The sequence below is a fragment of the Schistocerca gregaria genome, chromosome 3 (genome assembly GCF_023897955.1).
Source record: "Schistocerca gregaria isolate iqSchGreg1 chromosome 3, iqSchGreg1.2, whole genome shotgun sequence".
In the NCBI taxonomy this organism is placed as follows: Eukaryota; Metazoa; Arthropoda; class Insecta; order Orthoptera; family Acrididae; genus Schistocerca; species Schistocerca gregaria.
The window spans coordinates 547470634-547497041 of record NC_064922.1 but is presented as its reverse complement, the minus strand read 5'-3'; the positions used below and the strand labels follow the sequence as shown (position 1 = coordinate 547497041).

Here is a 26408-nt window from a genome sequence, read left to right as displayed (position 1 = left end):
ACAGTAACAATAGTAAGCAGTACATAAGAAAAATACAAAATAGTAATGGTTTTAATTAAAGAAAACAATCCTAGATGAGATCACACATTTATGGTTCATGACAGTAGAAAAATAATTCTTCCCTGACTTCATATTGTTACAGTCCACTGTAGTTAGGCCAAGACACATCAACAGTTGGAGTGGCTATATGCATTCTACTATGTAACTTGCATTTAAAATGGCTGTCAAGCTCAGTATCAGAACTGCAAGCTGGGCAGAAGTCACTGCAGGAACAGTTATGTTAAATAAAATATGCTGAAGGCCATAGTACGGTGGCATCTCGATCTAATGAGATTCATTGGTTCTCCTGTGCCATCAACTGTGCCAAGGAATTGAACAATTCCATATTGTTAGTATCCAAAAGATTAGACAGGATGTAGACTGAGAGAGTGGTTAAATTGTGGAATGAATATCAGGAATGGTTTGATAGTGGCATTCAGAGTTTTTTTCAATTGTACAGGGAATTAACATCCTAGGATAAAGGAATGGAATCCCTTAATAGAAGTTCATTGTTATCTAACATTCCTTGGTATGTGTGTGAAGTGGAACACACCAGTGGAACCAGAATGGGGTATGGCATTGCATGTAAGTAGAATAAAGGTCATTTAATTCAACTGTCTGTTGGCCAGTGAAATTTGTTGCTTATGAGAGAAATGGTCTTCAGTATGTTTCACAGAAAAACGGAGTCTATAAATGCTGAATTGTGTCACTCATATCTAAGCAAGTAAAGACACTGGATTGCATTGCTGATGTCTACTTGGAGACTGGGCATGTGGAGCAAAGCTGGGTTGCACTTATTCGATGGCAGTTGAACAATACATGATTCAGAGTGGTGGAGAGTGGGGTCTTATTTCTGCAGATTGTTTCAAAATAATGCAGTAACATTTCCATGATATTGGCTTGTGATCTGAAATTTTGTAATGAAAGCTTTCAAATTTTGTAAGCTTTGAACATACGAGGTGTGTGAGAGAAGTAATGAGACTGAGTTTTTATCTATCAAAGTTTCTACTCTTTTCAAATGACAATATTCTACCCTTCAAAGTTGTTCCCTTCAGCAGCTACAAGCCAGGACCACCACTGAAAGGCTCTAACTGGTAGGTTCTTTAACATGTTGGTCACATCCTATTCAATGTTCTCTCAAGTCTAAAAATGACATCCTTTTAAGGCATTTTTCAATACTGGGAAAAGAAAAAAGTCACAAGGACTCACATCAAGTCAACAGGTGGGCTGTGGAACAACAGGGATACTTTTTGAGGTAAAAAATTATGTAATGGAATAGCCTTTGTGAAATGAGGTGTTGGCATAATGCAACATCCATTTGTTTGCAATGACTGGCCTCACTCAGTTCAACCTTTTCCTGAATCTTTTTCAGTGACACCTTTGTAAGAGACATGGTTGACAATTTTTCCAGGGGGAACACATTATTTATGCATGGTATCCCTACCATCAAAAAAGCAAACATTTTTACCAATTTTTGAACTTAAAGGTCACCCTGAATGAGGTTCATCTTCATTGTGTTCTTGGCATTCCGAAAATGATTTGAATCATTGAAAAACTTGTTCCTCATAGGTGTGTTTCAGCTTTTGAAAGGTTGCACTCACAGATTCCCCAACTTTAACACAAGACTTAATGGTTTACTGTTGCTCTAAGTTGTGCTGTTCATTTTTCGTGACACACAACAAAAACACAACTTCACTGATGTGCTCTCAAAAATTACATGATCGCTGTAAGGAGCTAAAATCGAGCTGATTATCTGGATTGAATGAACACATTGGTCTCACAAGTACAACAACACAGAGTTGCCGGACTGCTCACAGTGTTGTCAGTCCCATTACTTTCTCACAAACCTTGTAACTTCACTGCTCGAGACAACAGTGGAAACTGTGTAGTGACAAACATATGACAAATCATGCAATAGTAGAGGCAGGTAATAAAATTGGGGAATAATTAAAAGTGCAAAACAAGGTTGGAAAGGATATACTGCTTTATTACAGTATAATGGGGAAGGAGGTAAACGTTATGATGCATTGGGAGCACTGGGGCTGCTAGTCAAGGTACAACCACATTAGAACACAGAGAGGCATGCAGCAGAGAAAAAGTGACAGCTACATAGCTCATGTCATGTAACTGAGGCCAGATGTCCATAGCAAACTGGCTGTTGCACATACCAACAATCCATTGGGGAAGAAGTTCTAGTCAGTGAATGCTAACATGAAAGTAGCATGCTTAAAAACCTATAGGATACAGAGGAGAATGGTACAGATTCATCAGCTAAGCAAAGTGTTCTAGTTTATCAGAGCCTGATGAGGCAAAAATACACAGCACAATCATCAAATTGGCTAAACAATAGGTTTACATAGACAACAACAACACTATCTCACACCTAAGACTTAAAATCATTCTTAATCCCTACATCATAATTTATACAGAGGGACAGAACATAAATTATAGAAATGAGAATTCATCAGTTGGTGTGTTTCAGTGCACATTGGCTTCTGTGTCAAATGGATCTGCCTGAATTTTACTGGAAGTTGTTTCTTTTCTTCAAAAAAAGTTGCAGATTCAACAAGAATGGAGTACGATACTTCCTCATATGCCTTACATGGGTGTCAAGTTTCATTTCAATTTCTGTATTTATAGATGATGTAACTGAATTGGAATTTCATGTAAATCATTATTTTGGGTTGTTTGTTTTCTTGGTATGCTGTTTATTTCATTAGTATTTATGTCATGCACTTTTGCAACTGTGATATTCTGGGGACTTTTAACATCTCTGCTTTCAAAATCATGTTTGCTCATCGGAAAAAATGTACACTCCTCTGTCATACTCATCCTGCTAAACTGAACTTTGCATGTGTCTATTACCATCTGTTAATGGATCCTCTAAGAAAATATCTCCATTAAAAAATATCTTTCTTCACCTCTATTGAAACAGTTTTTCTGGTACCATCTAAAATTTTCTCATTTTTGTTTAACTTGAATGCTGTGCTGTGTGGTTTAATGGGTTGTCAGAATGTGGCCATTCATTCTGAGCTCCCTCATTTCCTTATGGCAGGAATACTGCCAAAATGGTGGATATATCCCCCATGGACTTCTTGTGCTTAGAAGTTAACTATGCTTTGAAAATGGTACAGGAAATCATTATCTAAAGTGCCATCAAAATTATGGTCATGCTTCCCAGTCATTTCAAAAGTAATTGGTAGTTCTTTTTGTCTATTTCTGGTTCTACATTTTGCAAAACTATTGGGCACATTACCTTTTTCAAATCCACTCAGTCTACAACACAACAGTTTCAATTCTCAACCAAAAGTAGATTTAACAAACAAAGCACTTATTTGTGTGCTTGTATCAACAATAAAAATATACTATCTACTCTTAATTTTACCTTGAAAAGTTAAGTTTGCCACCTGGGTGAGTCCTTCTCTTACTGGATTTTCTTCATGGAAGGGGAGCAAGGAGCAGTGGCAGGACCATTCCCATTCCTGCATCCCATATCTGTGTTCCTTTGAGCGCTTTGGTAACCTATTGGCCGAGCAATGCTGTCCCCTCGTGTCTGATCTTTCTACAATAGTGGTAAACACTAAGGAGCCTTGTGATCTGGATGTTTGCAATGAGTACAGTACACATGTGCAATGAATACACATCTAGTGAGGTTTACCCTGGTGAAAGACTGAATAAACTGCTGGGACTCTTCACCCGGAAATGTGAGTTGTAAGTCTCCTAAGTGTGTTTGGTGAAGTACATTTCACCTCAGGACCTACCTGTGGATGAGCCTCATGAAGGAATACATCTACACAGAGAACTTCTGCTTTGCTGAGTAGTACCTCATCCCTTTCATTCTTTTTCCCTTAGTATATATGTACTGCACGCCACAGCTCATATTCTGTGAGCTAAATGCACTAAGTTCTCCATGGAATTCTACTGTAGGGTGAAAAGTTTGGCTCTGTAATAGCTAATGCTGTGCTTATCTCTGTATCTATCCATAAGCCCTTTTGCAAGAGCATCAAGTGCCTCGGTGTTTCTCAGCAATTCCATGGAATTTACAAAAGCATGTGCCTCTTCTTGCAGTTTAAGTTTGGTGACACCTACCAACAATTCATGGCTCCATGCACACAGTCTCCCTGTATCCATAAAATTTTGTTTGAAAGTGTGGACATATTTGCTTGGTTTATCCACAATAGTGAGAACCAGTGAACTCAATGCAACATAAATTACAGGCTAGGATGGAACCAGCTGTGGGAACCACCCCTAAAATGGGAAAGCAAGGCTACCTGTATGCACAGTGATGCTTTGCAGTACTCCATTTACTATTACTTCTTTAAGACACCTTTGCATGTATTCTTTCCAAACAAAGTTGACCTTACATTTCTTGATAAATCTCCCGCTGTCCCTCCGATCTAGTGGTGGGCATACCTTTAAACTACTCACATCAAAACAAATAAAAAGTTTTCAGCAGCAGCTCTCAGTGACCTCTCTGGCAACATCAGACCAAACAGCATCTTTTCCATAAAAGCAAAGCTTTGTCATATCTTTGTTGACCAATGAATGGCATGGCAGCATCAGGGAGTGACACAGCAGTGACTCCACACTTCGGGCTGGTGCTGGGTCCTTGTACCCACAACATGGACTTGTGCAAGGGCGGCAAAGGTGTTGGCAGTGTTGGATGACCTAAGGCACAGCTTCAACAGTGGTGACGTTGGTGATGGCAGCTCTGGGTAGACTGTGGCAGGCAGCTTGGACTGACTGTGCCATGCACACGTCCGATGAGTCATACAGCAGTCAAACAGCATCTTTTCCATAAAAGCAAAGCTTTGTCATATCTTTGTTGACCAATGAATGGCATGGCAGCATCAGGGAGTGACACAGCAGTGACTCCACACTTCGGGCTGCTGCTGGGTCCTTGTACCCACAACATGGACTTGTGCAAGGGTGGCAAAGGTGTTGGCAGTGTTGGATGACCTAAGGCACAGCTTCAACAGTGGTGACGTTGGTGATGGCAGCTCTGGGTAGACTGTGGCAGGCAGCTTGGACTGACTGTGCCATGCACACGTCCGATGAGTCATACCATGGAGCCAGATAGTCCTGAACAAAAGTTTCAAGCATCCAATCATGGCTTAGTAATTTTTATGCAGCATCTGAAAGTGAAAACAGCATACATTTGGCATCCTGATTCTGATGCCAGTTTGTACATCCCTTTGGAGATGTAGTCAGGATTGGAAAGTGTTGTGGGCTTGTAATTAATATATGGTACTCAAGCTTAGAAAAAGGAACTTCCCAGTTCATTTTCTCGTGGCAAATATGTGGTAAGGATTGCCAGGGAGACAAGAGAAGATACCTTCAGAGGGAAAGGGAAAATTCCAAGGTAAAGAAACTAAACCATTTAATGTCTGCTCTAAGTGACCCCTAGGAGCAGAGGAGAGAGATTTTTTCAACCATGACTCCAAGAGCCCTCAGTCTCACAAGTCAGATTACCTGCAGCATGATTTGACTGGCAGGGTGGCTTTGCTGAGAACAATTCAGCATATTCTGGCATGAATCAGTTGACTGTTGTAGTACCAGTGGAAAGACGACAGATGAAAAGGCAGTGTCTTTGTAGAATTTAAATAATATAAATTAATTTCATTCTGGTCCTGGATAATCTCGCCAATACCCATAATATCTGGTATTTGACATATGTGGCCCACACTCGCCTGATGTACTATTACAAATTTACTCTGCAAACCACCTTTCCCAATCCTCTTGACGTGCAGTTCATACCTAGTGGAGCCACATCTCCTGATAGTCTCCACTGGCACCAATCTACATCTACATCTACATCCATATTCCGCAAGCCACCTGACGGCGTGTGGCGGAGGGTACCCTGAGTACCTCTATCGGTTCTCCCTTCTATTCCAGTCTTGTATTGTACGTGGAAAGAAGGAGTGTCGGTATGCTTCTGTGTGGGCTCTAATCTCTCTGATTTTATCCTCATGGTCTCTTCGCGAGATATACATAGGAGGGAGCAATATACTGCTTGACTCTTCGGTGAAGGTATGTTCTCGAAACTTTAACAAAAGCCCGTACCGAGCTACTGAGCATCTCTCCTGCAGAGTCTTCCACTTGAGTTTATCTATTATCTCCGTAACGCTTTCGCGATTACTAAATGAGCCTGTAACAAAGCGCGCTGCTCTCCGTTGGATCTTCTCTATCTCTTCTATCAACTCTACCTGGTGCGGATCCCACACTGCTGAGCAGTATTCAAGCATTGGGCGAACAAGCGTACTGTAACCTACTTCCTTTGTTGTCGGATTGCATTTCCTTAGGATTCTTCCAATGAATCTCAGTCTGGCATCTGCTTTACCGACGATCAACTTTATATGATCATTCCATTTTAAATCACTCCTAATGCGTACTCCCAGATAATTTATGGAATTAACTGCTTCCAGTTGCTGACCTGTTATTTTGTAGCTAAATGATAAGGGACCTATCTTTCTATGTATTCGCATCACATTACACTTCTCTACATTGAGATTCAATTGCCATTCCATGCACCATGCGTCAATTCGCTGCAGATCCTCCTGCATTTCAGTACAATTTTCCATTGTTGCAATCTCTCGATACACCACAGCATCATCTGCAAAAAACCTCAGTGAACTTCCGATGTCATCCACCAGGTCATTTATGTATATTGTGAATAGCAACGGTCCTATGACACTCCCCTGCGGCACACCTGAAATCACTCTTACTTCGGAAGACTTCTCTGCATTGAGAATGACATGCTGCGTTCTGTTATCTAGGAACTCCTCAATCCAATCACACAATTGATCTGATAGTCTGTATGCTCTTACTTTGTTCATTAAACGACTGTGGGGAACTGTGTCAAACGTCTTGAGGAAGTCAGGATACATGGCATCTACCTGTGAACCCGTGTCTAAGGCCCTCTGAGTCTCGTGGACGAATAGTGCGAGCTGGGTTTCACACGACCGTCTTTTTCGAAACCCATGCTGATTCCTACAGAGTAGATTTCTAGTCTCCAGAAAAGACATTATACTCGAACATAATACGTGTTCCAAAATTCTACAACTGATCGACGTTAGAGATATAGGTCTATAGTTCTGCACATCTGTTCGACGTCCCTTCTTGAAAACGGGGATGACCTGTGCCCTTTTCCAATCCTTTGGAACGCTTCGCTCTTCTAGAGACCTACGGTACACCGCTGCAAGAAGGGTGGCAAGTTCCTTCGCGTACTCTGTGTACAGTGCACTTATCAATACCTGATCATCTTTGGTGAAATATTTGCACCAGGAACCTAAAATCTCAGTCACCTGATCCAGCCCAGCACCCAGCTTTGAAAATGCTGGTTATCTGAAACTTCTTGCTTATGAAAAAAACACTTTTAAGATTTCAAATGAAACAACAAGCCTACTGTTACCAGTCCCTGTTTATTTATATCCACTATGTGTTTTAAAGGTATTAATCTCCATCATCAGATGGAGTTACGTATTAATATGAAGTGTGTGTTGTGTTTGACATTTGGGTAAACTGTGGCACTGCCTAGTAGAGAAATGAAACACTATTTCAGAACATGGCTCTATGGGTGTTTCTGACTAAAAGCTAAATGTAAACTTTTTCAATAAATCACTTGATTGCATAAATGAGTATGAAGTTTAAACTTTATAAACTTTGACAAAAAGGATTTGTGTATCACCTGAAATATTTACTCTAACATATGCATTCATCAATTTGGCCCAAGACCTCCACAAGGCTAAGACTTATTCTGAAATAATGGTTTTCTTTATAGCCTAGTAGTTTCTAGGCATCATCTTTGTTTTTAAAGCATGACATTTTATATGTGATGTATTACAACAAAAAAAGGAGCCTGTGACCACTGGAGGTACTGTATTTTAGTTATTTTACCTCCAAATTTACATGTACGATTAGTTTTTAATCAAAGACTTTCACAGAGCCATGTTCTGAAGTAGTACCCCAAAGCCATAACACAATATGCACATGTTGTATTAACACAAAAATTCCTGATGATGTGAATGATAAACCCCTTAGCATTCATTTTCTGAGTATCAGCTTGGTGATTTGGGGACCCTGAGCCAGGGATTGGTAAGTGCCATCAGACCTTTGTCACCATAGGCTCTGGGCATGCTTCAGCACCACAACGTTGCGTGGTGATGGAATGTCTTGTGTCATAGGAAATAGGAATCTTGGCTTGACTGCCTCTTCACAAGGATGGTAAAAACCTCTATAAAAAAAATAAACCCTCAATATCAAGGTGTGCTATGTGCTGATGAGATGCATGGTTGTTGAGTTGGAAAAGCCATTAGCGGGCAACCTTTAGGGAACCTGCCTCACCTCAGTTGTATAAGGCTGACCTAGGCATGTGGGACTCTGTCTAGGTGAACTTTTATTTCCCTAGCGGCTTGTGGGACCAGTATGGACCTTTTGAAATCTTCACTTCCTCCTCCAGAGGAAATGGTGGGCTGCTGGTAGTTACCAACACCCAACAAAACATGAGGGGATGTGTAGCCAGTCCTCCAGACTTGGAGATTACAGTGATTCTTTCAGTATCTAGTAACAGAATACTTGCTGGTGGCCGTAACATGTTTCTTATAAGTAAACAGAAAGAGGAGATATTCTAGAAAGTTTCACCTTTTAACATACAAAAGGGTTTACAGGAACTCACCGTAAGTTTAAAATCTGTCAAGAGACCCTGTTGGTAGAAACATCCAATTTCCAACAAGTGAAGAACATCGAGAAAGCTCAGTGCCTCAGGGAGTGTGCAATAGAAAGTGAACTGCACAATACCTTGAACTATGGCAAAGGTGTTGTGACTTGCAGGTATCTGGTTGACAATCCCAAAGAAGAACTGAAATCTGAGGGGTCCCAGGAAGGCATCGTTGATATACAGAACATCATGAAATGGGTGGATGATGATTTCACGAGATCAGGCTCGTTTGTACCTGCTTTCAGCAGCACTAGACTTCCTCCATCTCAGCGTGTGGCATTATTTTCCTAACCCAGTGCACTGTTTTCCATGCCAGCTCTTTGGAGCACACCAACAGGTTGTAAGGGAGCAGCCACTTGTGGCAGATGTGGTAAGGCCACCCATGAAGGTGATGGTTGTTCGTCTCCTATAAGTGTGTAAACCACTCTGGAGATCACCCTGTATCTTCCTGTGTCTTCCTTGAAGAAGGGAAGATGCAAGAAATAAAAACAGCCAAGTATCTCCTGTATGTTGAGGCCAAAATGATCTATAAGGCCATGCAGCCTCCTGAAGTTTGCTTACCTTCTTTGCGTCTGTTCTTAAACAACAAGTTCAGATGACTGGTGCTGCTACCCAAATGGAGGTTGCTAGTGTTAGTGCTAGTACCTGCATTTGCCAATGCACTTGTGCTGCTATTGTTCCTTCAAAGCCCACACTTCCTCCCAAAACATCAGGCAGGTCTGTTGTCACTAATGTTGCAGTGCTCCCTGCTTCTCCAAAGTTCCAGTCTGATCAACCATTCAGTGCTGCCACTACCTCTGCTGCAGCTGTGGCTCTGAAACCTACAGAATCAGGTTGTAAACAGTCCAATGATGCCGATGTCATACTATCTGATGTCTCTCTTGACTCCTCAGGATGACCAGACCAGGGACAGAGCAATGGAGGGGTTGCTGTGAATGTTGATAATGTGTATAACTCCTCTGCTCTCCTCCAGGTTACTGACCTGCAAGCAGTTGCTGTGGAAATTCATGGATGTCAGTGGGCCACTGTTTGCTCACTCTATCTACCTCCATAAGATACAATAGACTCTGAGGTTCTCATAGGCTTTGTGGAATTGTGGAACAATTCCCATGACCATTTCTCCTACTGGAAGACTTCAATTCCCATCATGCTCTACCTCTACTTGCTCTCATTGCTGGGTTTTGGAGAGCCTCATGACATCTCATGAGCTGTTCATCCTACACACAGGTACTCCATTTCTGTACTCCTACTGGGTCATTTGCAGCTGTCGACCTCTCTTTCTACTCTCCAGCCCTCACAGATTCTGTTCATTGGGAGGTCACTGATTACCTTCTTCCAGTGAACCCTTCCACTCCACATTCTCCACTGGATGGAGCACTACCTGAAGAGAGGCCATCAAAATGGATGTTCAGCAGGACTAACTGGATGGTGTTCAGCCATCTGGCTATGTTTGAACAGCAACAGCATCCAGGAATGGGTGGACCACATAACACAAGTGATTCATCGTGCTGCTGACTTATCCGTCTCAAAATCCCCAGTTCATCTTAGGAGGCAACCTGTACCTTGGTGGACAGATGAGTGCTGTTCATCAATTTGGAACCGTTGTGTGGCTCTTTGATGATTGAAATGTCACCCTACAGCAGAAAAGCTCATCACTTTTCAAGTCGAAACAGCCAAGGCTTGACGCATAATTAAGGAGAACAAGAAAAGGTCATGTCAAGTGTTCCTTGGCTCTATCAAGCATTCCACTTATTCTAAAAAGTATGCAAAGCCATCCAGAGGATTTCTGCAAATTTACCAATAGCAGCAGTGCTGAAACAGAGGTATCTTCAAACAACACCCAGAGACATTGTTCAGATGCTGGCTGAGCATTTTGCAAAAACTACTGCCAGTGCAAGCCAGGATCTGGCATTTTGTCACTACTATGTGACTGTAGAGAGGGGCAAATTGGACTTCAGGTCCAACAGTTCTAAGGCCCACAACTCCCATTTATCCAAGTAGGAGCTGGAATTGACATTGCTAGAGGTTTGTGACACTGCACCCACTCATGACCAAATCTGGTTCTACATGCATCGACATTTACCAGCAGAGTCAAAGGAAATCCTCTTCAAAAGTTTTAATCTTATATTGCAGACAGGTAACTTCCCCAACTCATTGAGGGACACAATTCTAATACATCAGCTCAAACCAGGAGAGGACCACACATCTCCTAGAAGTTACAGGAGCATCGCCTTAACAAGCTGTGTATGAAAGAATCTGGAGTGAATGATTAACCATCATCTGGTCTGGTTTTTAGAGACCAGGCAACTCCTTATCCACTCTCAGTGTCGATTCTGGAGATTTGAGTTCACTCTCAACAACCTGACACTGCTAGAGGTGGCTATTCAGCAATCTGTCCTATGTAAACATCACTTTATTAGCATATTCTTTGATATCAGTAAGGCTTATGATACTACTTGGAGATACAGTATTCTGCTGAAACTGCATCAATGGGGCTTTCATCACCACCTCCTCATCTTTCTATAGTCTTTACTGTCTCAGCAGTTTTTTCAAACTTGAGTTGGTGAAAGGCTGTCAGATCATTTTCAGCAAAAGAATGGCATCCCCCAAGGCAGCATTTTAAGTGTAATCCTCCTCGCTATAGCCATAAATAGTATCATGTGTATGGTAAGGAGTCCTGTACAGTGCTCCTTATTTGTAGAGGATTTTGTTGTTCTTTGTTCCTTCTCCAGAGTTGCAACAGTGAGCCATCTGTTGTAACTTACAGTGCGGAGGTTAGAGGAGTAGGTTGTAAAGATGGGTTTTCAGTTTTCAGCATACAAGTGTATATGTGTTCATTTTAATCAATCTCATTGTATTTTTAATTTTCCTGACTTGCACATGAGGGGCACCATCTTACTTTTTAGGGACTCAGTGAGGTTTCTGGGCCTCATTTTTGATACTAAATTGTCATGGTTGCCACACCTGAGAGATATGAAAGCCAAAACTCTCAAGGCACTGAACATCATAAAGTGTCTTAGTCACAGGCCTTGGGAAGCAGACAGAGCATGCCTGCTCCAGTTTTCTAGGGATTTCAAGCATTTGTGGCTGGACTGTGGGTGCACAGTGCATGAATTGGTGAGGCCTCTTTATTTGAAGATCACTAATGCTGTCCAACATGAAGGGATTTGGCTGGCCATGTGTGCTTGTAGGACAAGTCCCATAGCCAGTCTCTGTGCTGAGGCTGGGGAACTGCCACCCACCATCCAGTGACAACTCTTCATGGTGCATAAGATATGTAAGTTCCTTGCAGCTCTGACGTCACCAACATACCATACTGTTGCTTTTCTGCCTCTGAAATGCCATTTCTCCAATCATTCATGAGCCACAATACTGTTTAGCATCTGTGTGCAGTGTATGCAGGTGTCACTGGGTGTGGAGCAAGTACAACCTCATATCCAGGGTTTTAACCATCTGCCACAATGGTTACTGCAGAGGCCCAGAGTAATTTTAGATTTGGTGCAGTATAGGAGAGCTTGCACTCTTGCTTCCGTTTTTCATGTGATATTTTCTGATATTTTATATGGGCACCTCTACTATGTAGCTGTCTTCATGGATGATCTAAACAGGGTGCCTCTGTTGGTTGGTCTGTTGTTTTTGCTGGATCGTGTCCTCAAGGACCCATGCCCCAAGACTTCACTGTCTTCAACAAAGAATTACGTGCAATTTTGAGGGCACTGGAGCAGATGAGACTTTCTTCCAGTGTTGAATTTCTAGTCTGCTCCAATTCTCCAAGTGGCCTTCACTCTCTACAGTGTTTGTACCCAGTGGATAAAGTAGACCAGAATATCCAGAATGCCCTCCTCCAGCTACAATGACTGGGAGTGAAAATGTGGATCTAGCTGCAAGAAGGCATGTCCTGATCTTCAGCTGTTTCAGTGTGCCATCCCCCTGCATGCTATAGCCTCACTGTTGAGCTCCAGAGTCTTTTGTCAGTGAGAGGATGAGTGGCTGGAAGCAACAGAAAGTAAGCTCTGTCCAACAGACAGTAAGCTCTGTATAGTAAAGCCCACAATGCAGCTGTGGCATATCTTATTCCAGCCACATTGACAGGATGAGGTCCTCCTAATTTGTCTTTACATAGACCACAGCTCTCTGGCACATTGCTTCTTGCCCTGGTGAGAGGACCTTCCAACGTGTGGTGCTTGTGACATCCAGATCACTATGGGCCACATTTTATCGGATTGTGTTTTATTTTCCAACCAATGGACCATGGTGGATTTGAAGATGGATCTGTTGTCTATTTTAGGTAACATTCATGTAAATGTGGTTAGAGTTTTGAAGTTTTGTCAGTTGTCCAATGTGTATCCCAAAATTTAATGTGTTAGCAGGGTGACTGGCTTACCATGTTTTTCGTAAACATTCAGGCAGTCACATTTTTCTGTGCCTGTGCCTTTCTTTTAGCTCCTTTGTAGTTTTACTTGTGTTTTAATTAACTGTATAGCACATTTTAGTTTTTTTGTTTCTTAGTGCTTATGTTAATATTGTCAAAATTTTATCCACACTCATTTCTTCAAATGTGTGTAAGGGCACTGATAACCTTACTGTTGATGAGCAGCCGTAAGCTCCACACACACACACACACACACACACACACACAAACACACACACACGGGTGATAATAGTGAGCATGTTGTTTCATTTGATACTAATAACAGTCAAGATGAAGACTAATGGAAAATGTTTGCACTTAAGCACATAAGTGTCTAAAATGTCTGGTTTTCCCTGTTCATCTGCTAGCACAATAATTCATCCATAGACTGTTTTGAGCTGCAGATATTTATGTGACAGAACAGTTTTCAGAAGTGTATCAATGTGTTTAATTCACATTAAGCCCAATAAATGGTCCCCGGCAGCCTTCACAGCCAAAAAAATTAAGATGTCAAAATAGTTTTCATTGACATAAAAAAACTGTATATTAGGAATTGACAATTACTTTGACACTTACGTACAATTTTGGCCAGTTGCCACAATGATTCCTTCTAAATATGATGACATGGCACTTTCTTTGTAAAACTGAAAACCACTCTGCCTTTATAGAATAAAGAACAATGAAAATAATATTTAGATATTAATAGTGAAGACTGTTCAGTAACAAAAAGTGGAGTAAAAAAATCAACACGAGATGAGAGCAAAAAATATGCACAAGAACCCTGTGTTTGATTAGCTGTGGGGAGGCTGGAGAGGAAATATAAAATTTTAGCACATTCATAGTATATGGATACCAGAAGAGCAGTTTGTTTAAATGCATCAGTATCATTTGGAGTAAACATATTTCTAGCACTGTGGGAAACACGTGCAGTTCTAAAAACTGGGTTTATGGCACTTGGGGACACCATGGCACCATTTGTTAATATGTCCAGAGCACTCAGTGGGTTAGCTGCAAGTTATTCTACTTTCAATGTCAAGGAAAAGTCAGTAGTCAATGGACCTCCATAACATATTTGAGGCACATTGTAGCGAGAAGTATTATAACTCTAGATATTCTTAGAGAGTGACACTAAAGAAAAGATGTGGAAACATGTATATCCAGACAGCCTTTATCTTGGCCATCAAATTAGGAGGTGAAGTAGGATGAATAGACGAGAGAATAGTCCTTACCTGTACATGAATTGAATCCAAGTCTGTTACTGTAGAATTTGTCAATATACTGTAATTTGTATCCTCCTTTTATCCCATTTGATAATAAACTCAGAAATATTGTTTAGAAAGCTGTTAAAATATCTCAAGTGTTTTAATCAATAGTTTTCTCAGGAAATATTGGAAGGAAGTTGTCTATTATCAACAATTTTGCATCCGGTTTTAGTACTTTGCTTGGTATTTTTTCTTCTGTATGCTCCATTAATGAGAGAATGTCTACTAATGTTTTTCACTTTCTCTGTAAATACTTTTCAACAATTTAACAATATGGATTTGATGCCAGCCTTTTTATATAACAATACTGACTCCAATTATCATCTACTAACCTGTAAATGCGTGCATTTTCTTTTACTGCTGGCTTGCATAGGGGTGGATTACTGCAATAAGGGACATATGTGCCATGAAAATGCTACTTGTCTCAACTTACAAACTACTTATGCATGTCACTGCAACACTGGATTTTCTGGAGACGGTCATTTGTGCCATGGTGAGTTTTATGTTAATAATAGCTCTAAAGTACTGATAAATGTTCATTTAGCGTCACATAATTTGAAAATGATAACAATTGTGGAGTTTACTGTAGTTTTTGTATTAAAATGGCTTTTGTAATAGTTTCAAAAATTTGTTTTTTTGTTTCATCAGCATTTCTGTTGGAAAATAATAAGAAGTGTAGACAATAATGGGTATGATATTTTGTGAAAATACATACTACAAGTAGAAAAACAGTACTAAATATTTTAAACCAATACTGGAATGGTCCTTGTATTATCTCCCTGTACAAAGCCTATGTGTTTTTGTGTTGATTCACTGTTAACCAACTCATCAAGCTTCACAGGAAACTGGGGATAACACACTGTAGTTGTTGTTATGTAGTGTTAAAAAGGACAAATAGAATTAATTATCATTATGATTTAATAATCTCTGTCTCTGTCTCTGTCTCTGTCTCTCTCTCTCTCTCTCTCTCTCTCTCTCTCTCTCTCTCTCTCTCTCTCTGTGTGTGTGTGTGTGTGTGTGTGTGTGTGTGTGTGTGTGTGTGTGAGTGGCTCTCTTCTGTCTGGCAAGGTGCACATACAGTAAAATGAAACCAGATCATCTGCTTAACCACCGCTTAAACTTAAACAATATGAGCAAGGACAGTCCAAATACAAAAGACTGTGAAATTTCAGCTTTCATGTTCAGTGATTCATATCTTGGAAACAAAGCCAAGATGGGAGAAATGAAAATATTAAGGAAGAAGATATACACTGACTGACAAAAAATACACTGACTGAAAAAAAAAGTTAGTGGGTCAGAGGATATACAAAGTTATTCCAATGATTACATAAGGAATTTGGCAGTTTGAGCTCAATTATCAGTATGATATTGCACCCCTCCCCCCCCCCCCCCCCTCCCCCCCTGGTCTGGATGGATGCCCTGATTCTGTTGGAATGGCATCATGAATTCATTATGTCCTCTCCTGAAGCAAACTGGTCCAAAATTATTGTAACTGGTCTTTGATATCGCAGTACCTGAATGCCATGCAGACAGCTCATAGAAATACGTGCCTTTTGTAGATGAGCATTGTCCTGCTGTAAAATTGCACCATGATACTATTGCATGAGAGGTAACACATGAGGATGCAAGATACCCATGACATACCATTGCACCATCACAGTTCCATCAGTTACTACCAGAAGTGACCTGAAGTCGTACCTGATGGCTCCTCACACTATACATCACTGTGCCTCTTGAAAAAACTGGAAGAATGGAACTTCTCCTCAGGTTGCCACCATATTCAATGATGATGGTCATCAAGGATAGTGCACTGTGAATATAAGGATGAAATTTGGAAGCCCTGTGGATCACAGACAGGCTTGGGAATTTCTTGATAAAACTGGACCAGAGTTAGCAATGAATCTGGTCTAATATTCAGTGTCATATGAGTAAAGCTATGATTATTTTATCGTATTCTGAAACTGAGGAGAGGAAAATATTCTTTAAATGACTTTTTCTGGTGCAAAAATTCTCTATCTAACCACTGAAGTACATTCGTTGTACCAGCCAGAGTGCGGATTATATCTGCTGCTTTGTCAGGGTAGACACAAAACACACACACATACACACACAAGAGAAAGTGACATGTATTAAACTTTAGGCCCATTTTTGCTTGTTATTTAGGACTATAATTTGTTATAGGCATTATGAGTTTATGGAAGTTTTGAGATGTGAGATTATGTCTAGCAAAAATATTTCATTTGTTTTCAAAAAAATCACATGAAATGAAGGGTAGTTGAAAACTGGATGTCCTTATGGTTCCAAAGTGAAACCACCTCCTGAAAACAATTAAAGGGGGGGGGGGGGAGGGAGGGAGGGAGGCACAAAAACTATGACAAGGCACTTCAGACTGTGTGGTTACCCCATTTGGCAATTCTGCATATTAGATCACTTCATTAACTAACTTTAAAACAACTAAAACTCAAAGATTTGGACCATCCTTGCAGTGATTCTCTTCAGGGTGAGCAACTGCTATATTCTGATAATGGTCTTCTCCTATACACTGTCTTATTTCAGTATCAGATGGCTACCAATATCACATACTGGGATGCCATTGGGTGATTTGAAGCAAAGATTGTTATGGAAGGGTGACTGTATGGTAGGTTATTTCATGTGCTACTGTGGCAGGTGATTGGTTGACAATAGAAAATCAGGAGCTTGTACCCAAGTTTAGTGTTTTCGTGCAGTGAGACATTGATGCCACACTGGTATTTTTTTGTGGCTGCTTGTATATACTGTTGAACCCAGTTCATGTAAAGCTGCCATTTTTCAGCTATATCCACTCACACATAATGTTGTTTGGAGCTCACTCAGTTCATTTTGATGGTTATTGGAAATTGATGTACAGCAACAGACACCTGCATGTGAAACTGTACCACCATCCAGCACAAAACAATTCTGTACTACATGCACTGACAGCCCCACTGGATGAGTACACTGACAGCCTCCAACAAGAGCTAATAACCAAGCTCCAGATAACATTGTGAATGGATATAGCAATAGGAACATACAGTGAACTATAAGATACTGTAAAGACAAAACAGACAAAGGGACAATAGATCCTCTTTCTGTTGCTCATTTACCTTACGTGAGAGGCATCAGTGACTGCGTAAGCAAGGTGGTGCATTATGGAGGAATTCAACCAATATTTCAGAATGGCTGCAAGACTGAAGACATGTTGAGGCTCATAAAGGAGTCCAAAGATGTTCTCCACATTACAGGCATTGACAGACTCTGACATGAATGTGAAAAAGCCTATTTTGGTAAAATCAGGAGATGGATTAGCACTTATTATATTGCTTTAGAATCAGCATATTCTTAGAGAACCTTTGATTTGATTCTTGTTGTAAACTGTGGCACCTTAAATTAGATATTAACCATACTATTGCTGTCAAGCATAACATTTAGTGTTCAGAAATATTTATTTTGTTGCGAAATCTTAAATGCATTAGTAGATGTATTCTGCTTATTATTAATTATGCTTCAGAGAAGTACAGTGCATTTACTGAAAATAGTAGATGAGTCTTTTTACGTTTCTTCAGCTGTTCCCTCAATGATGGGAACCAACAATGATGATAACAAAATGTAAGGTGATGTGTTTTCAACAAACATCATCTTACTTGCAACTGGGGCAACACAACAGATCTACATTTACATCTACATTTCAAATTGCAGCTGAACACTATCAGGGTTATAGCCAATCTGTGAATTTTAAAGAATCTTATATGTTTGCTGTAGATGCAGCAGGGAAAAATAAGAGACCATATAAAAATAATTAAGAGCTCTAACAGTATGAGCAGGGGGAACAATGATCCTAGTCCATCAGATTGTGTGTGTTCACTACCCAGAAGATCCACATGACCTCGATTCAACAGTATAAAGAAGAGACCACAAGAGAACAGCTGCAGCATGCATCAACAACTCACTGCAGGGAAATACTACTTGTGGATACAAGCTGTTGATTATCAAATTGTTCAAAAGCATCCCAGAATGTGATGTCAGTAGTCACCTGGCAAATGAAATAAGATAGTGTATAAGGATCTTAGGTTTTTAGTGTTTCATGATGACATGGTCTAACACCCAAAATGATTCTATTGAAAATGCTGAGGGATGTTTAATTGTGTTTTTTGTAAGTTACTGCTTATGCCAAAAGATGTTTACTTCAATTTGCAGATGTCAAGTATGTTAACAGACTCCAATTACACATTGTAGCACCAAATATATGAAGCTGAAACAATGTTAAGGTATAAATAAAACAAGAAATACCATTTACACACTAGATTCTATTCTGTATCGCTCTTTTACTCTATAAGACAGACACACACACACATACACACACACACACACACACACACACACACACACACTTACACACAACTGGTTGAGTGAATCAGTTGCTTCATTTACAAAAAATTCACAGTATGTAGTTAAGAATAGTATTTTCAATAATAAGAAACTGGTGCAATACAGTAACTTTAAATCATGCCATTCATATAATTTGAGGCATGCTGAAAAATAATGTCTCCTACGTTTTTGTTCTGTTCTCAATATTGGTTGAGGTATTATATGTTGTGCTTATTACTCAGCTGACTTTCCCATTTTCCGATGCACATTACAACCCAATGGTGGTAGAGGACTTCAGATTGTCAAGTACAACATGGCAGTGTGATGTAACTATGTCAGTGCATGAGGAACAGTGTACTGTAATCATGTTTATAACTGCAGAAAATGTGCCTCCAATTGAAATTCGTGGAAGAATGAAGGCTGTGTACAGTGATGATTGTCTTGACATCAGTGATGTGTCATGTTGGGTTGTTCATGCTCATAATGAGGAAACGGTGGGGCCATTCTGTGTGTGACAGAGCTCAGAGTGGACAACCACATGTGGCAACTAATGAAACTTATCACAATCAAGTTGATGATCTCATCAGAGAAAATCATCAGATAATACAGCTCTCAGGTAAGTGTGGCATATCTCAAGAATGTGTACAAGCCATCATTGCAGAACTGCAGTACAGAAAAATGAGTGCATGTTGGCTACCTTGAATGCTCATTCCTGACATGAAACATAGGAGGTAGGACATCTGTCAACAATGTCTTTTGCATTTTGAGCATGAGGCTGATGGGTTCCTCAACAGCATTGTGACAAGTGATGAAAATGCATTCACCATTTTGACCTAAAAAAAAATCATCATTGGAGTTCTACCACAGAGGATCACTGACACCAAAAACATTCAAGATCATGTTATCAGCAAGTACAGTCATGCTCACAGAGTTCTTGGATGTTCAGGGTATGGTGCATTTGGAATTCATACCTAAAGGCACCATCATAAGCCCAACAAGGTACTGCAGTACCCTCAGAAAATCTGAAAGCATAAATTTGAAGATTTTGTCCAGACATGGAGCACCCTCTCCTTCAACATGACAATGCCAGACCACACATGAGTGCTGGGACACCTGCAACAATTACAAATCTCGGGTTCACTGTTATCTACCATCCATCATACAGGCCATATTTGGCCCCTGCAAATTTTAATTTGTTTCAGAAACTTAAAGTAAACATTTGAGAACTTCATTTTGATAGTAATGAAGCAGTGCATGCAGAGGTGAGGTTGTGGACTTATCAACATAGCCAAACATACTACAGTGCTGGAATTAGCAAACTGGTCTCTCACTGGGAGAAATGTGTTCACTGCCATGTTGACTATGTTGGAAAATAAACATGTAGACATGAAGAATAAATGTGTAGAACGTCAAGAAAGCTTGTTTTATTTGAAAAGCTTTAGGAGTTTTCACATAAAAATTCAAAGACTTTACTTTTCATTATGCCCTTGTAACTCATGTTTGTATTTCTCTTTTCAGTAAGGGGAATGATGGTGATTTTATGAACATAAAATATTTTTTCACAAATGCATTATGATTCTGCGCCATTACCTAATATTTTTCACACAATTTCAACAGATGTGGATGAATGCCAGCAAGAAGGTGGACTCGATGGACATCACTGCCATTCCAATACTCGCTGTGTCAACACTCCAGGTTCTTATGTATGTGAATGTTTGCCTGGTTATCGACGTCTTGATAAGTTCAATTGTGTGGAGTTGGATGAATGTAGCACAGGAGAACATGGATGTCATAGCCATGCTTCGTGTGTCAACACACTGGGAAGCTACCGCTGTCAATGCCAGCAGGGCTATGAAGGCGATGGATACAACTGTAAACGTCAGTAATAACATATTATTTATTTACCTTCTAGAGCTTGGTGAAATTAAAAATTTTCAATTCATTTTGTCCTTCCCATCCATGATATTACTTTCTGCATGTTGAATTTAGAACAGACTTTTCTTCCATTCTGATTCATGGCTTAACGACATCTTGTTGTTACTAAACTCATTATTTTTTACTTAATCACACATCATACCACTACACCTTTTTTGTGTGTGTGACTATGGAGAGTTCAGATGACTAGATTGTAACTGTTACTTCTGGTACATACTTGAAGTCAATAATACCAGTATTTTAAACTTGGCTTCAAATCTCACATCACCTTTTGAAAAGCATTATAGTCTGATTGTATTGACATGTAAGTACTTAGAGATAACTAGTGCAGGATGTTTCAGTTGATTTGTTCATTCATTTATTCACACATAATGTTCCAGAAATCCAATCATGAAAGGGAGCATTCACAGATGTAGAACAAATCAAGTCATACATTTATAGGCAAAAGCAAGCTCGGCAGGCTGCAAGTTATGATGAGTACTGGTCAACTCATACTTATGATTATAGGAATTACACTGTGTTGCTGTATACACAGTTTAGCCAACACATTGTGACCACATGCCCACCTTAGTGGATTCTGTGTGGCATGGATTTGATGACTTTGTGGTAGGTTTCTGGATATGTATAACAACAGATATCTATTCATAGGTCACACAGTTCCTGTAATTCCAGGTGGTTTGTGGGTTCAAAGCTGACTCCTCCTGATAGTTTTCCAGGTATGTTCCATTGAGTTAAGATGGTGCAGGGGTGCAGGTGGTCGATAAGAACATAGTCCACAGCTGTCATGGTGCCTTCAATTGCCACTACAGGCCACACAGAAGCCCAGGTGAATGTCCACCATAGCACAATACTGCTCCCACTAGCCTGTGTCCATCATACAGTGCATGTTTCAAGCAGCTTGTATGATGGCATTTCCTGACACGAGCATCAACCTGCTACAACAAGAAACATGATTCATCTGACCAGGCAACACCTTTAATGATCCTGTGCTCTCTGCAATCAAAACTGACGAGGTCTATGTAGCAACATGTGAAAACATTGGGGTTGTGTTCTGCAGCACCCAATATTCAACAATGTAACCTGTGTGGTGTGCTTGTATGAGCATTGTATTCTGTCATCTCATCTGCCACAGATTGCCACCTACCCTGCGATATCAAATGGGTACACATTCAGCCTCAATGTTCTGTAATGATATGTGGACATCCAGCACCATCTCACAGTTTCACTCTCGTTCAATCACTTTTCATAGTTGCTCACAACAGTTGTATATGAACAAGTGACCAGCTATGCTATTCCTGAGATACTCATTCCTAGGCATCCAACCAAAATAATCTATCTACTTCATCTGAGGTGAGCAGAAGTCTTCGCTGCATGGATAGTGGGGGTGCAGAAGAGGCATGGTGTGGGGAGGCAGAGGGATAGTAGGATAAGGATGATGTAAGATACTAGTGCTGTCTGTGAGAGCATGCATGGACGTGGTGGTACTAGCTCTAGTCACCACCACATAGCTGCAAGCTTCCAAAGGCAGCTATAGCATCTTCCCCCCACCCCTGTCCTACTATATTTTGTACTTCCCATCCCACGCCTATTCTGTTCCCCCATCACCCATCCTAACATTATTTGTTACTCACCTTAGATGCAATCACAATTGGACATTAGCTCCTAGTCATGATAGTGGGTATATGTATGTGAGCCGTGAATGTGTGAGTGTTCTTTTTTTTCCACATCTGATGAAGGACTTAGTGTGATAGCTAAATATCACCTAGCAGCCTTTTTTGAATGGGTCTGTCTGCCACCAATGCCTTCTCCATGTGGTAGTACATTTTATCCTTTTCATATTGGTGTTAACCAATGGGATTTAAGACAGGTGAATGGGCAGGCCAGTCCATTTGCTGAATATCCTCTCATTCCAAGAGCTCCTCTGCCCGCACAGATCAATGCAGTCATGCATTGTCATCCATAAAAATGAAGTCAGGGCCAAATATTCCCCTGAGAGCATGTACGTGTGTAAGGAGTACAGTGTTATAATAATACTGACTAATTTGTGCACTGTGTTTTAAGATTTGGGGATTAGTATGCCCATGCACCATGATGCCTTGCCACACCATAACGTCTGGTGCATTAGGTGCCTTAATTTGGTGAGAGGGGCAACACATAGTGCACACAGGAATGTTATTGAACATGATGGTTTTTGTGAGCTGTATGCTAAGGTGAGGCATAATGTTGCATGGGCATAATGGCCTCCAAATCTTTCAACACATTACACTCAATGGTCACCTTTATTGTAACACTCCAATTGTTCCCCACATGCATCTTCTCAGTGGTGCATTTGGCCCTGATTTCAGTTTTCTGGATAACAGTACAAGGCCACATGAAACTGTGTAAGTGGCGGAGCTCTTGGAACAAGAAAATATTGGCTGAATGAACAGGTCTGCACACTCCCCTAACTTAAAACCCACTGAGCACATGTTGGATGCACTGTGGAGATGTACTGCAGTGCATGTACCAGTAACCATCCAACAATTATCAACCACACTGTTGATATGCACTGCCACAAGAATGCTTTACCAGTCTTGTGGCCAAAAAGTTAGCACATTGCAGAGCATGTATTACCTTCCATAGTTGGCACACACCCTATTAGGAATTACATCCCACCTTCGTAATGTCCATGGGTGACTTCAGTGTAATTATTCTGTTTGAATAAATGTGTCATTTCTGTTCATCTCATTGCAAATTTCATTTAATTACCATCTATACTGTACTGTAGCAGTTCTTTTTAGGTATTGTCCAAGTTTTGGACATCACTATAGATGACACCTTACAGAACACCCTACAAGTGTTTCATATCACTGTATCCATAATATCGAAAGCTGTATCTGAGGACCCTATCCCCAAAAAAACTAAACTCCTCCTGAACAGGCCATGAAGGCCCAACAGTACCGACCGGCCTCCGTGTCATCCTCAGACCATGGGTATCACTGGCTGCGGATGTGGAGGTGAATGTGGTCACCACACCACTCTCCCGGCTGTATGTCAGTTTCCTAGACCAGAGCCACTACATCTCTATCAAGTAGCTCCTCAGTTTGCCTCACAAGGGCTGTGTGCACCCCGTGTGCCAACAGTGCTCAGCAGACCGGTTGGTCACCCATCCAAGTGCTAGCCCAGCCCGATAATGCTTAACTTCGGTGATCTAATGAGGACTGGTGTTACCACTGCGGCAAGGCCATATACCCAAACAAGTTAAGAAATATATTCATGAAGGTTGGCCAGAAGGCCTCCCACCTTACTTTCTTCCAGAACTCCACACATATTTTTCCCTGAAAGCAAGCATTTAGGTTGTACAGTGATTAATGATGGTTACATCAGATGCCAACGACTTCCGGTGGTGACTTCCGGTGGTGTCATCCTGTTGCCACTGCATCATTAAGTCATAAACCTCCTGTATGCTGACCCAGGGGGTGACACACATGAATATGCTTACAGGGTGGCATGCCTACTGTCCGAGCATCATGTAAGGTACTGAGAGGACAGCCTGCTCCAGCAAGAGCTGTCGGTCAACCTAGTCAGGACCCCTGCAACTGTTCCAAGCCTGGCGAAATGTGCTGTATCCATGGCAATGCATTCATCTGGACTTTGCCATCCCTTTGCTCACAGAGATGTGGCTCATCATGATAGACTCATTTTCCATGTTTCTTACATAGTTCAAAAGTCAGATACCAGAGCAAGAGAGACAATAATTGCCTCGTGGAAAATATTTTTCATTAGAGAGGTCCAATAAATGATCATTTTGGATAATGATCCTCAGTTTTCTCCTGTATGTTTCAAGAATTCTGCTCTTGGAATGGAATAAAACACCTGCCAATGGCGCCATACCATCCAGCCTCCAATGATGAAGCTGAGCAGTACTTCTGCACCTTTAAGGTGTGGGTGTGGAAGATGGTGTCAGGTGTGACAAGGCTCAGGTCCTGACCTACTTTCAGCTTCCTACATGACCACACCACCAAAACAAGGGCATACTATTGTGCAACTGCTGCATTGTAACTAACACCAGACCTTCTGTGAGCTCCCGCATCTACAATATGCTCGCACCATCCCATCCATTGCTGTTGCTACTCACTGGACGCAGTGGTTTGAGCTTACACCTTTGGTTCCTTACTTGATTTTGAGAGGGCTGTGTTTTGATTGATTTTCCATGTATTATTGGTGTATTTACTTAAACATTGGCTATATGTATTATTCTCTTGGAGTTTGCTACAATTTATGACAACCTGGTGCTGGCTGGAACTGTGAACTATCAACTAATTATGACAAATCATATTTTGGTATAAAGAAGAGTGGTTTGCACTATAGCAGGTGTATAAAAATATGAAAAGCTTTATTTAAAAATAAAAAACCGATTGAACCTCTTACATCATTACAGCAGACGGCAAATAAAAATGCTTTTCTATAAATTTCTCTGGATAATTTATGTTTATCTTCAAGAGTCTGTTAATTCAGTTCCTTCAACAACTTCATGACAGTGTCCCATGGATCAAACAAACTTGTGACTATCTATGCTGTCCTTCTCTATATATCTTCAATATCCCCTGTTAATTCTACTTGCTTCAGCTACCATACACTTCAGGATGGGTCGCATGAGTGATTTGTAAACAATCTCTTTTGTAGACTAATTACATTTCCCCAGTAGTTTACCAGCAAAACAAAGCCTACCACCTGCTTTATTCATGACTGAACCTATGTGATCATTCCATTCCATATCCTTGCAAAGCTTTACACCCAGGTATTTGTAGGATTTGGCCAGTTACAGCTGTGACTCATTGATAGTATGTAGTATTTCTGCTGACTATAGTGACGTTTCTAAGAGAATAATAACTTTTGTGCTGACCTGATAGGATGACCCTAAGGTTATCTTCACGATCAATAAATGACCCAGATGTACTCTGTCATGTGGATATTTTTCAGTGCACAAGGAGTGGGCTACATCTATTTGCTAAACCCTACCACAAAGTCACATTTGCCATATTGCTTGATGGAGTAATAGTCCTTCATTGCTAACAAAATTTTAAAAAGAGAAAGGGAAATGTATTGAACTATTTATATGTACAGACAGCCAGTAGCAGTAAACACAAAAGCGAAGTCATTTGTGTATGGAGGAAAGAAATCACAAAACATACCAATATTTACATTCTGCCAGAAATTTCCTTACTGATGGACTCATTTTTATATCATCACACACCGTCATGACTGAAATTACAAGTCAACATGAATGATGCAACTGACTGCAGACTACATAGCATGGTGACTGAACACCAAATCAGTGACTATGCTCATATCTACTGCCAGTTGTCTTTCAGTTCTTCCTATAACCAAGTGCTCAACTCACAAGAAGTATATATTTCCAGACTCATGCTTATTGTACTTCTTTCTATATGTACTAACAATTCACAAAATACTCAGCACTTTCATTTAGATGTGTGTATTTTCTCCTTCATAAGCTTGACATCCATTACTTAATTTCTCTTTGCCAATATTTCTGTTATCCTGGGCCAGTGTAAAAATACTTATATAAATAAATGAGAATTTTTATTGCAAGTATCCACAGTACTGAATGAGAAAATAGTAAGTGGATTAAAAAGATCAATGAGATCCTTGTACTAGCTAT

At 40.4% G+C, this 26408-nt stretch overlaps 1 protein-coding gene across 5 annotated transcripts in view; it reads left to right on the top strand.

Annotated features, from left to right (window-relative positions):
- Window positions 1–26408, top strand: part of LOC126354025 (protein kinase C-binding protein NELL1-like) — an 871152-nt gene that overhangs the window by 690010 nt on the left and 154734 nt on the right. For all 5 annotated transcript variants that reach the window (XM_050003353.1, XM_050003352.1, XM_050003356.1 and 2 more), the window contains 2 exons: window positions 14802–14921; window positions 20429–20689. In XM_050003353.1, coding sequence (XP_049859310.1) covers window positions 14802–14921; window positions 20429–20689 — 381 coding nt within the window. The remainder of the gene's footprint in view (window positions 1–14801; window positions 14922–20428; window positions 20690–26408) is intronic.